This window comes from Archocentrus centrarchus, unplaced genomic scaffold (assembly GCF_007364275.1).
Source record: "Archocentrus centrarchus isolate MPI-CPG fArcCen1 unplaced genomic scaffold, fArcCen1 scaffold_58_ctg1, whole genome shotgun sequence".
In the NCBI taxonomy this organism is placed as follows: Eukaryota; Metazoa; Chordata; class Actinopteri; order Cichliformes; family Cichlidae; genus Archocentrus; species Archocentrus centrarchus.
In genome coordinates, this window is record NW_022060279.1 from 946,570 (window position 1) to 960,071 (window position 13,502).

General features: G+C 42.7%; 1 protein-coding gene across 2 annotated transcripts in view; it reads left to right on the top strand.

The window, feature by feature from the left end:
* pdxdc1 (pyridoxal-dependent decarboxylase domain containing 1) overlaps positions 1-13,502 on the top strand; it is a 52,615-nt gene that overhangs the window by 17,405 nt on the left and 21,708 nt on the right. For both annotated transcript variants that reach the window (XM_030725573.1, XM_030725574.1), the window contains exons 7-13: positions 168-236; positions 325-403; positions 578-662; positions 5,667-5,715; positions 6,883-6,984; positions 7,073-7,198; positions 9,298-9,348. In XM_030725573.1, coding sequence (XP_030581433.1) covers positions 168-236; positions 325-403; positions 578-662; positions 5,667-5,715; positions 6,883-6,984; positions 7,073-7,198; positions 9,298-9,348 — 561 coding nt within the window. The remainder of the gene's footprint in view (positions 1-167; positions 237-324; positions 404-577; positions 663-5,666; positions 5,716-6,882; positions 6,985-7,072; positions 7,199-9,297; positions 9,349-13,502) is intronic.

Consider the following 13,502-nt stretch of genomic DNA (forward strand, 5'->3'; position numbering starts at 1 on the left):
AGTTTCCAAATCTTTGCTCCATACTTGTAACTTAGTGTTTATATATTTTTTCCTTTGTTTTTTTGGGGGGTTGAAGGTCAGTGTTACCACTATAGAGGATTTGTTGTACTTCACCCGGTCAAATACATAATAGAAAGTGATTTTCATGTCAGTCTTTGTATCATTAGCTTGGCCTGCCTCTCTCCAGTTTGTGCACAGTACCATGCAACACCATCTTTGGATCCCAGCACCAAATGGTAGGAGAACCCAGATTAAACACATTCCTTTCTATCAGGTAGTTTAGATTAAACTGACTTTGGCTCGGACTCTGTTTGTCACTGTCAGGATGTTGCCCTGTTGGAAAAACTCATCAAAGAGGACATAGATGCTGGGAAGCTTCCTTTGCTGCTGATTGCCAATGCAGGTAAAGGACAGTCTCAGTTTAAACACTGCACTTTATATATGTATGTAGTTAAAGAGTTTAAAATAATCCATTTGATGGTGGATCTGCAGTTTATGCAAAACCAAAATGCATTGAATCTGCATTTTGGATTTCAGTGACTTAATTATGTGTTTTTGATTTATTTTTATTTTTCAGGTACCCCTGGAGCAGGCCACACAGACAAGTTAGGTCGACTGAAGGAACTGTGTGATCAGTACAACTTGTGGCTTCATGTAGAAGGGTGGGTCACTTCTGTGTTTTCCTTCAGTGATCCAGCATCTGTGATGATATGATGCCTAGCAAGCTTATACTTGGGTTGCAGCCAAGTACGGGTCAAGTCAAGAGCCATTTCTATGTGGAGGAGTAGCCACTCTATTCTGAGCTCCTCCCAATGGAGGAATTCTCTGTCTCTCCCAATATCTCTGAGGGAGATCTCTGAAGCCAATTTTGCTTCAGCTACTGCCAGAGCTGTGCTCTACTTCTACTGCTGGTACCTGTTAGCTGCCTCTGCAGCATCCCTTGGAATGCTGTTGAAAGTGGAATTAAGGTCTCATATACTGTGGCGAGGCGGCACAGTGGTTAGCACTGTTGCCTCACAGCAAGAAGGTCCTGGGTTCAAATCCACCGTCTGACCAGGGCCATTCTGTACGGTGTTTACTCAGCTACTCTCGTCACCCAAGTGTCTGAGACATGTGACACGGGTCTGATGACGCAATTACAAAATTGATCAATGATCTGCAACCAATGGTATCTGAGTTCCAAGTGCATTTATCAGGGTGGCTATGGCTCAGGAGGTAGAGCAGGTCATCTACCAATTGGAAGGTTGGTGGTTCAATTCCTGGCTGCTCCGGGCTGCCATAGTATCCAAGATACTGAACCCCAAGTTGCTCTCTGACACAAGCATTGGAGTATGAATGTGTGTGAATGTTAGACAATAAAGGCAATTAGCTTAGTTACACATGGAAGTGTTTGTATGAATGGGTGAATGCAAATGTGTTGTATAAGCGCTTTGAGTGCTCAGATAGAGTAGAAAAGCGCTCTATAAGAACTAGTCCATCAACATATGAACACCTGTATTCTCAAACATGGTGTTTGTGATGGACAAAAGTCTAATAACCAAACACCATTGGGCATGCTGTTCCTCCCAATCACACCCCTCCAGGATGGAAGCAACCCTCTCATCTACTGGGGAAACTAACAAGATAAGATAAGATAAGATAGTGTTTATTTGTCACATGCACAGTTATACACAGTACAATGCACAGTGAAATGTATTTTGTACCTGCAACCTAATAAACACACACATATAAATAAGAAGAATAAAAATTAAAAAAAGTAATTCACACTATACACTATACTCTATATACTATACACTATACACACTTTTTAAATTATAATATTTACACTGTGCAATAATGGTCCAGTTAGGGCTCAGAGTTGAGCAGACGGATGGCTTGTGGGTAAAAACTCTTCTTCAACCTTTCAGTCTTAGCCCTCAGGCAGCGGTAACGCCGGCCTGATGGGAGCAGGGAGAAGAGAGAGTGTCCGGGGTGGCTGGGCTGTTTTAGGATCTTCATGGCCCTCAGCCTGCACTGCTTGGTGTAAATGTCCTGCAGGTTGGGGAGGGTGGTTCTGATGGTCCGTTCAGCTGAACGAACCACCCTTTTTAGGGCCATGAAGTCCTGCTTGGTGCAGTTTCCCATCCAGGTGGTGATGCTCCCACGCATGATGCTCTCGATGGTGCAGGTGTAAAAGTTCCTGAGCACCTTGAGTGGGAGCTTGAAGTCTCTCAGCCGCCTGAGGAGGTAGAGACGCTGTCTGGCCTTCTTCACAGTGATGTTTATGTGATGAGTCCAGGACAGGTCCTGTGAGATGGTCACTCCCAGGTATTTGAAGGTGTCCACTCTTTCCACCTCAGCACCACTGATGACAAGTGGATGGTAGTCCCTCTGCTGCTTCCTGCTGAAGTCCACGATCAGTTCCTTTGTTTTGCTGACGTTGAGCAGGAGGTGGTTCTCCTGGCACCAGTTCTCCAGGCGGGAGACCTCTCTCCTGTAGGCTCCTGTAACAACGTACAGTACCTGGGATACAAGTATACCCTCCTCTGCCTTGCCTCTCACCAAGGGCAACTCCAAATGAAAAAAAATCTGATCTCCTCTCCAGGAGACTGATTTCAGAAATCGAGCTGTGCATTGAGGTGTGCTGACTATATCTAGCCAACTCTCTCTTCTTCACGCCCTAAGACTTCTTCCCCACCAGAAAGATGACATTCCATGTTTCTAAAGCCAGTCTTGGCAAGCAGGTACTTCCAGGGCCACCACCCCTTGATTTACTCTTTGTCTGAGCCCTCAGACCTATTTGTCTTGGGAGACTATAACAAACTATACCAGTGGCAAATTGCCCCCTACTATACCAGGAGGGGTGAGAGCACCTGGTAACAGGGCCTTAGCCCATAGGACCCAGCTGTGCCCAGTCTAAATGCAATACACTGGTCTGCCCTCCCATGGGCCCACCACTTGCAGGAGGAGCCATAGGGGTTAGATGGTGCAGCAGTCAGGGCCAGAGGTCCTGGTGGTCTACTGGTGGAGAAGGAGCCTGAGCTAGTCCTTAAGATCAAGAAGTACCAGCTATAGATATTGTCTGGCTCACCTCAGTGCACAGCTTGGGCTTTGGAACCAGTCTCCTGGAGAGAGGCTAGACGCTGTACCTCTCTGGAGTTGCCCTGGGTGAGAGGCAGTATGGGCAGGGGTGGGTATAATTGTATCTGCTTGGTTCGGTTCCTGCGTGTTGGGGTTTTCCCCAGTGGACGAGAGGTCTGCTTCTCTGCACCTCGGGGTTGGGAAATGGGTCCTGACTGTCATTTATGCTTATGTGCCAAATGACCATTCAGTGTACCCAGCCTTCTTGGAATTTCTGAACAGGTGCTTGAAGGTGCCCCTGCTGGGGACTCCATTATGACTGGGAGGAATGGCCTCTCCAGTCTGAACCTGAACTGTGTGTAGTTATGAACTTCAGCGGTGGGCTTCATAGATAATTGGCAAAGTTTCTGGGGAAAACCTGGTCTTGTTAGAAGAGACGGCATCCATCCCACTTTGGATGGAGCAGCTCTCATTTCTAGAAATCTGGCCAAATTTATTAACCCTCCTAAAACCTGACTACCCAGGGTTGAGACCAGGAAGCAGAGTTGCAGTCTTACACGCCTCTCTGCAGCTTCTCTCCTCCTGCCATCCCCCCAAAACCCCATCCCCATAGAGTCGGTGCCTGCTCCCAGACCACCAAAAACCAAAGCTAAAATCAGCAAAAAGCTATTTAAGCATAAAAATTCAAAAACAATAAATAATACAGCTTCATCAACTGCACCAAAGAATAAAACAATTAAATGTGGATTATTAAACATTAGGTCTCTCTCTTCCAAGTCCTTTTTAGTAAATGATTTAATAATTGATCAACATATTGATTTATTCTGCCTTACAGAAACCTGGTTACAGCAGGATGAATATGTTAGTTTAAATGAATCAACACCCCCGAGTCACAGTAACTGTCAGAATGCTCGAAGCACAGGTCGAGGAGGAGGATTAGCTGCAATCTTCAATTCCAGCTTATTAATTAATCAAAGACCCAGACAAAGTTTTCATTCTTTTGAAAGCCTGACTCTTAGTCTTGTCCATCCTAATTGGGAAAATCAAAAATCTGTTTTATTTGTTATTATCTATCGGCCACCTCTACTTAAAAAGCCATCACTGACCCAGCTGTCTTAGCTAATTATAGGCCAATCTCCAACCTTCCTCTTCTCTCAAAGACTCTTGAAAGAGTAGTTGTAAAACAGCTAACTGATCATCTGCAGAGGAACGGTTTATTTGAAGAGTTTCAGTCAGGTTTCAGAATTCATCACAGTACAGAAACAGCATTAGTGAAGGTTACCAATGATCTTCTCACAGCCTCTGACAGTGGACTCATCTCTGTTCTTGTCCTGTTGGACCTCAGTGCAGCTTTGATACTGTTGACCATAACATTTTATTACAGAGATTAGAGCATACTATAGGTATTAAAGGTACTGCACTGCAGTGGTTTGAATCATATTTATCTCATAGACTCCAATTTGTTCATGTAAATGGGGAGTCTTCTTCACACACTAAGGTTAATTATGGAGTTCCACAGGGTTCTGTGCTAGGACCAATTCTATTTACATTATACATGCTTCCCTTAGGCAGTATTATTAGAAAGCACTGCATCAATTTTCATTGTTATGCAGATGATACCCAGCTTTATCTATCAATGAAGCCAGATGACACACATCAATTAGTTAAACTGCAGGAATGTCTTAAAGACATTAAGGCCTGGATGACCTCTAATTTCCTGCTTCTAAATTCAGATAAAACTGAAATTCTTGTACTCGGCCCCACAAATCTTAGAAACATGGTGTCAAACCAGATACTTACTGTGGATGGCATTACTTTGGCCTCCAGTAACACTGTGAGAAATCTTGGAGTCATTTTTGACCAGGATATGTCCTTCAGTGCACATATTAAACAAATATGTAGGACTGCTTTTTTGCATTTGTGCAATATTTCTAAAATTAGAAACATCCTTTCTCAGAGTGATGCTGAAAAGCTAATTCATGCATTTATTACTTCTAGGCTGGATTATTGTAATTCATTATTATCAGGCTGTCCTAAAAGCTCCCTGAAAAGCCTTCAGCTGATCCAAAATGCTGCAGCTAGAGTCCTGACAGGGACTAGAAAGAGAGAGCAGATGATACAAGCAGCAGGTAGCTGGGAATTCCCTTAGAGATGGGGTGAGGGGCTCAGAGTAGAGCCATTACACCTCTAGATCAAAAGGAGACAGCTGAGACGGTTTAGGCATCTGACTAGCATGCTTCCTGGATGCCTCCTAGGTGGGGATTTTTGGGTTGATGGAATAAGATGGAGAAGGTGGCCAGGAAGAGGAAGGTAGGACCATCTCTGCTTAGACTGCTGCCCTGCGACCCAAACCTAGATAAGCAGCAGAAAATGGATGGATGGAACACTGCTCCTCTACAGATCTCTCCATCATAAACTGGCAATTCAGAAAAGCATTTTCTACACTAACAAATTTATCATGTAATATTGTGATGTGCTTATATAAATCTTTATTCTATAAATAAAATTGAATTGTAATAATTACTGCTTTTAGGCTCGAGGTAGTAGTTACTGAAGTGTCACTACTGCTGTAATGTTAACTGATTATGTTGTGTTTTCTTCTTCAGGGTTAACCTGGCAACCCTGGCACTGGGTCAGGTCACCTCTTCTATCTTGGTAATCTCATAGTCTATTTCTTATCTTGATTACATTTTTATAGTTATGTTTTGTGGTTTTATTTCTTTATTTTTTTCTCTTTTAACTCTATGTATGTTCTTAAAATTGATGTATTAATGTAAGGTGCCAGCGCCTATAAATAAAATGCATTTTTAATTCATGACAGCACAATTAGAGAAAGACTGATCACACAATGTGGTCCCATTGGCTTGTTTGGAATGATTGACAGGAGACCTAAGTTATGACAGCATAGCTTAGGTTTGTTAAGTTGCAGTTGAACAAACCACAAGACTTCTGGAACAGTGTCTTTTGGATAGACAAGACCAAAGTGGAGATATAATAATGCAAGGCACCACGTTTGACAAAAACCAAACACAGCATATCAGCATAAACACCTCATACCACCTGTCAAGCACAGGGGTGGATGGGTGATGATTTGAATCTGTTTTGCAGCTGCAGAACCTGGGCACCTTGCAGTTATTGAGTCAGCCATGAAAAAAAAGCTGAGCACTTTGGGTATCAAATTATTCTGGAGTCAACTGGGAGGCCATGTGACAGCTAAAGCTTGGCCAAAAGTGGGACAAGAATTTGTGTATTGCAATGGCACAAAGTCCAGACCTCATTCTGACTGAAATGCTGTGAAACCCTTTATTTACCCCGGACCTGCCAGCCGGCCCTTTACCTTCAAAAGGGCCGCCATTCGTGGACTTCTGACGATAATTACCATAATAACCCTATGTTGGGTGTGAAGTGCAATTTCTTATCTTTCAGAAACGGACAAATGGTCATGTAATTACAGTAATTCAAAGTGCGTTAACCAGCTATTCACGGCAAGTAAGGGCAGGTAACAGGTACATCGGCACGATCGCCCGCTGTTAAAGGGTTACGAGAAATGATGTCCAAACCACTGCATTCCTTTTCATTTATAGTTTATACAACATCCCAACCTTTATGTGTTGTATAATCCATTCTGGAAAAGGGCTGTAGTCACAAGTGCACAGGGAAAGTAAAAGGAAGTAGAAGAAACAGGTGAGAGTTTAGAAACTCAGCAGAAAAAATGAGCACTTGATTCTCCACCTCCCCCAGCCTCCAACATATGAGACATCCTCGTCAGTGTCATTGTTTCTAAGTTCTGTGTATCTGTGTTTGTTGTTCATGTCCCTCCAGGCAGCCACCAGAAGTGACAGTATGACACTGACACCAGGCCAGTGGCTGGGGCTGCCTGCTGTGACTGCTGTCACCCTCTACAGGCATGAAGACCCTGCACTGGTGGGCTCACATTATCTTCACAGAAACTGAGGGAGTGCCTATTGTGGACATTTTTTTTGGACCCAACTCTCTGTGTTGTGTCTCCCAGTCTCTGGCAGCAGGTTTAACCTCCAGCCACCCTGTGGAGAAGCTGCGTGCACTACCTCTCTGGCTCTCCCTGCAGTACCTAGGTCACAATGGGATTGTTCAGAAGATCAGACACGCTACCACTCTGGTGAGGATTACCTGTATATCAAATGTCAAATGGCAGAAAACACAGGTAAAATCAATGTCCTTCATTTCTCAGTTCCATCAAGTTATCCTGTAAGCGTTGACATTGCCATGTGACCATGCACAGTGTCAGGACCCTGGAGTAGCTCACCACACCAAAATGTCTTTTAGAGATGCTCTGATTCCATGTTGTGTGGCTTTTGAGCTTTAACTCATTCTCTCATTGTTGTAGATAATGACTCCTCAGACTTTAGAAGGAGATATTACAAGGAGTTATGTGCTTGAACCATTTCTTGTTAAACTGAGACATAGTATCCATGGACAGCCAGGAAGACCTGTAGGTTTTGTGACTGCACAGAGACCAAAAACATAACTGTACTAAACTCAGCTACAGCAAGATAAACTGTCTAGATTTGCTTAATGAACAGGCCCGTTAGCCCGATCATCTTCATTATGTGATGTCATAATGGGACCACATTGGTTTGTGAAGTCCCATTATTAAGATTTCATCTGTCTTGAAGTTTTGAAACTGGATGTGCTGAGTGAGTGGTGGATCTGACTGTGGAACTGCATGCTAATTGTCTAACTTTTTTAATCATAAGTTGTCAGTCAGTGAGTATATCCTGGATTATTCTCCTTTGCTGATAAATAGATATACCAAGATTTACAAACAGATTTAATGTATTCTTCAGTATGCCCCAAAATGAGTCAGTGAGCCTGTAAACTCATCAAGAAAGCATCAAAGTTTTTTTACAACCACGGGTATCAGCATGCTCAACTCCAAACAATCAGCTCATTCATTGGTGCTTTACTATATAGATGTCAAACTATAAATGAGAACTGCAGCACTCAAGCTCTTAAGGCTATCGTGACCTGGATGACCGAGAATTTACGCTGACACCTTACTGACCTGTTTGCTCCTCTTGCTGCCATGTCATGTTGGGCTTTTCTTGTAATTCTTCTGATACGGACTATTCTGCAAGGTGACTCAGAGGTCCTGAAATCATCAGCAGGACCAGGATCTGCTCCTTTGTGCAAGGAGGAACAGGATGAGCACTGCAGAGCTACAAAAAGATCTTCAGCAGCCACTGGTGGGAATGTCTCTGACCAACAAGTGGCCTCAAAGCTCAAAGCTTGACGTCCTCTAATGAGCCTTGTGCTCACTCTCCAGCACTGTGGAGTCCAGTTGATATTTGACACAGAATACCAGAATTGGTCCACCACTGGTGCAGTGGGTCCTGGGTTCCTTCTGCACAACAATGCTCAGTGTCATGTGGTGAGAAGGTTCCTATGATGCACTGAGTGTTTCTTGTCATTCACCTCTTTTTACTCTGTTTATACCCCACCCTGCATTTAATCATCATGTAGATTTAGTCTCTCTCCCCTCCGCCCCCTCTCAGCGTTTTGTCTGTTGGGTTTTCTCTGTATTATTGTAGGGTCTTTACCTTACAGTATAAAGCGCCTTGAGGCGACTGTTTGTTGTGATTTGGCGCTGTATGAATTGAATTGAATTGAATGGAAAGGGAATGAGTATGCAGGCAGTTTCTGGAGGATGAAGGAAGTGATACTATTTATTCCCGCCTATGCTCACCTGACCTAAATCCAGTAGAACACTTCTGGAACACGTCAGACTGTCCAAGAGTTCAGTGACGCCCTGGTCCACATCTGGGAGGAAATCCCCCAGGAGACCATCCTTCATCTCATTAGGAGCATGCCCCCCACATTGTCAGGCATGCATGCAAACATGTGGGGGGCCATAAAAACTACTGAGTTCATAGTAGTTTGTACTGTTTTTCTCAGTTTTTTCTTACTGCCTTGTAACATCAAATACTTTATACATGTAATTGTGAATGCTGAAGTTCTTAGTTATAGTTTAACCACAGTATTGTCCTCAAGTGGCCATTAAACAGAATGCAGGTTAAAGGTGTTTTGGTGTTGGCTTAACATTTCAGACCCAGAAGCTACTGTCATCTTTTAAACTGTCAATGGTTCTGACACATATTTCCAAACAATTCTGTTTTAAACTTTTTTAAAAATAAATGTATTTCCTAAATGAATGTATGATGTGTTTGTACATTTGACTTCTTTCTGTCTCCCATCTAGAGCCAGCAGCTCCTACAGAAACTAAAGTCTCTGGCCTGTATCAGAACAGCGGTAGGTGCTTTCTTCATGTTCTGCAATTAATGATTAATGTACCAAAAGAAAAGGTGTCTGAAAAGGCTTCAGAACTAGCTCAAAATGAATTTTCTGAAAATGCATGAATGTGAATTTGAAGAAACTGAACGTAATTTGTTCAAATATAGAGTTTGAATAATAAACTATTTGGTGATTAGACTCTCATGAAGCCACATAGCAGACTGGAGTCAAACAATAGTAGGAAGTAGGACAGGATCCCCTGGAGCCTAGGCGCTGCTGGTAGCAACTTTTAAGTCAGCTTAGACTTGAATGAGGATCGCTATCTGGCCAGGATGAATTTGAGATGACGAGGGAGTGGTTCGCAGTGGCCACCCAGAACAAAAGAGGACTCAAATGCAGAGAACACTTGAACACAGACCAGTTTATTTACAATGCAGGGAAAACTAAACAGACTTTTCACTGTGGAGGAGCTCAGGAGTCAGGGCTACCATTGGTGGTGGAATCTGTTTGGAGAGAGGAGAACAGAGTTAGAGATCAGGGCTGGATGAGCGAGTTCACGTGGCAGAATTGATAGGTGAGGAAAGCAATATTTCTAGCTTACTTGGAAGGTTGAATGAGTCCTTAACAAGGGGGAAGAAGGTCCAGAAATCCTGTGGAGGGGATTTTGTCAGGAGGGCAGAGAGCAGGCGATCGGTGGGGTGTTACAAGTCCAAGGAAGCAGGTTAGTGGCTGGGAGGTGGTCTGGGAGTCCATTACAGGAGAAGCGTTTTGCTGAATCATTACAGTACTGGCCCCAAAATGGTCACCACTAGGTGGCCTAGCAGGCTTGTCCAGGTGCTCCCTGTAAAAGTCCACAATCAACAAAGGAAACAAATGTCCAGAGAAATGGTATGTTGCCTTCTGAACGAGGTAGACCAGTGATGAAATCCAATGAAATGTATGTGTCTCATAACCAGAAGAAAACTGTTGGGACAGTGCATCAGGTTTGACATTAAGGGATCCAGGTCAGTATGAAATGGTGAAATTGAATCTACCCAAAAACAGAGACCACCTAGCTTGTCGTGAGTTCAGTCTTTTAGAATTTTAGCAAATATGACAGGTTCTTGTCATCTGTCCAGACTACAAAAGGTTTTTTGGCCCCCTTAAGCTAGTGCTGTCAGCCCTTGAGAGTTAGCTTGACAGCAAGCAACTCCCAGTCTCCTACATCATAATTCCTCTCAGAGGACAAAAGACGATGGGAGAAAAAGGCACACGGGTGGAGGTTACCTTCTGCATCGCCTAGACTGCACCCACTCCAGTATCCCAGGCATTGACTTCAACCACAAACTGATTTGGGGGGTCAGGATGCATTAGAATCATGGTCTTTTCAGCTCCCGAAAAGCTGTCTCCGCCTCCAGGGACCAAACAAAAGACCTATATATGGAGGTGAGTTGAGTGAGGGGCGCAGCATCCTTACTGAAGTTTCTAATAAACCTAAAGTTTGCAAACCCAAGGAAGCATTGCACTTCCTTGCTGGTGGTGGTGGGAATGGGCCATCTTCACCTGCCTGTTCTCTAGAATGTAACCTAGGAGGGAGAGAGAGAGATAGTACTCATCCATTCATGATCCTGATGGTGTCATGATTCCAGTTCATAACTAATTGGAATCTAGTTAAACCAATATTTTGCATTCTGGACCTTACCTACTTTTTGAAAACTCTATGGAACAGCTCACAAACAAGATCCTAATCAGTTCTCTGTTGTTCAAAATGTTCATTTAGTGACCAGTTCATTTGACCAGCAAGATCCTATGAACTATAGATGTAGCTTTACTTTGAGGTGCTCCATACTATTCTGATACAAGGAGTCAGGGCACCACCACTATACAGAACAATTTGCCAAGTCAAACAAAAACTGTACAGTGGGGGAAATGTCAAAATGTTTTTCCTCTCCAATGGGAGTCTATGGCAGCCTAGAACCATCTGGTTAAAAGTTTTCATGGGTCACAAAGTTTGTCCAATGACCAAAGTTGACCCAGATTATCTTCAGACCAAACCTCACAGAAGTTATCAGATCAAATTTTAATTTTCCAAAATGCTTGCCTGTCAAACCAATCAAGATGAGTGGCAAAGTCACCTAACAGGAACTGAGGTTATATCTTGGCAACCCTTTAACATATCAAATCCAAATTTGGTACTTAGACTTGGGTCCCCTTCAAACAAAAAAAAAAGCACAAGAATTTTGTTGACATTTGACCTTTAGACCTTTAGAAGGCACTGTAATTAGTAAAGATTTTTGACCAATAACAGCTTGGATTTATAATTACTGTGAATGCTGCAAAGCATTCACAGTATTGTTCTTGTACTCCAAAAACCTTCGGTCGCTAAAAAACTCAAGCAGCGTTTGGGCTACAGACACCGTTCTGGTATCAAAACGTTCAGCCTGTTCTGGAGATTTGTGCTATTACTTTTCTTTTTTGTAACCTTTATACTTTTTAAGATATTGAACTTTTTATAATCTTCATTTTTGCCATTCAAAATGAATGGGGAAGTTTCAAATCCTTTTCAAATCCTTTCAGGATTTAAAAGCTAATAACTTCAGCATACTTTCAGCTAGAAAAACCATTTAAGCTTTAAAATGAAGCCAGGCCTTTCAGCTACTTGGTGTTTCAAAATCTTTTACGGTTTAAGCACAGGGAGCGTTTAAGTTTAAGGTGTTTTTTCAGCCGTTTCAGAGTTTAGAATGGTTGTGTATTGCATTTGCTAGAGTGGGAGCCTGATTAGTAGCGTGGGAGGCTTCAAAACTTTCAGGTGGAAAATTTATTTTTAAACTGCCACTGTGTCCACACTCTTTGCGCTACAGCCATCATTTTATGCTCAAAATGTAGAGCTGCTTCTCTACTTTCAAACAATGTGTCTCTAAATCCTGTCAAATGTACACTTTTTAAACTGTAAGCGTTCAAACAGAGGGAGTACCTTCCAACTCCTTCATTAACCTCCATAGTAATTTCAGAGAGGTGATTTTCTCCAAAGCAGAAATGAGCACCTTTTTCAAACTGCTACCACGGCCACACTTTTGAGCCCAGGAAAATAAAAATTACACCACTGTTTAGAGCAGGTCCTTGTGACGCTCACAGTTCAAAAATGATTTTGATAGGAGCTACGGTTTTTGACTTAGAAGCAGTTATTTGACAGGTGCGCAGAGGCAGATTTGACAGAGTGCATGCATCTCGGCAGGTAAGCAGTGCACCTGGCAGGTGTTTTCAATTGGCGCATTTACAAGCATTCAGCTTGGGAGAGCTCTCCAATATGTATGCATGCAAACCTCACTGCTTGTGTGACACTACTGTTGGCTCAGTGGTAGAAAAGGGGACCATCACTGCACGACAAGCAGAGAGAGCAGGTTCAAGTCCCACTTTACTCCAAACTTTAAAAATTTTCCATTGAGCATTCATTCACCAGCTTAAAATCTTTCAGCCAGATTTAAGCTCTTTGGAGCATTTCCTGGCATTTCAGCTAGAGACACCATTTAGGCTTTAAAATAAAGCCAAGCCTTTCAGCTATTCAGCTGTTCAGCTATCCAGCTGTCCAGCAGTCCAGCTGTTCAGCTGTGCTTTGAAATAGAATAACTTCAGCATTCATTCAACTAGAGACACCATTTAAGCTTTAAAATAAAGCCAAGCCTTTCAGCTATTCAGCAGTTCAGCTGTTGAAGCTCATTCAGCAAATAAAGTTTCAGCTCTTTCAAGCATTTCTTAGCATTTCAGCTGCAATCTTTCAGCTTGCAGCATTCACAGTGCATTTTCTTCAGGAAATGCTTTTTCTAGTGACATTTGTGTTTCTGGTAATACTGTCAAAGGTCCCAAGCCTAGTAAGTGGCAAATTTTGATGATGACGGAATTGATTGAGCCGCCATATTGGAGTCGCAAATTTTGTCAGCCTCACAAAAGCCTCACAAAAGTTATTACATTTCACTTTGGTTTGAAAAAGCATTTGCCTACAACAATTAATCAAATTTGATTGTAAAACCATCAAAAAAGAAGTGAGCTTACATCTCTGCAATCCTTTGGCCTATCAAGACCAAACTTCACAGTAGTCTTTTAGACCCCTCCCTGAGGGTGCACAACAGATTTGGTGTCATTACACCTTTGGTGGGTGCTGTTTTACCATATAACCTGTTGGCAGATCTTAACAC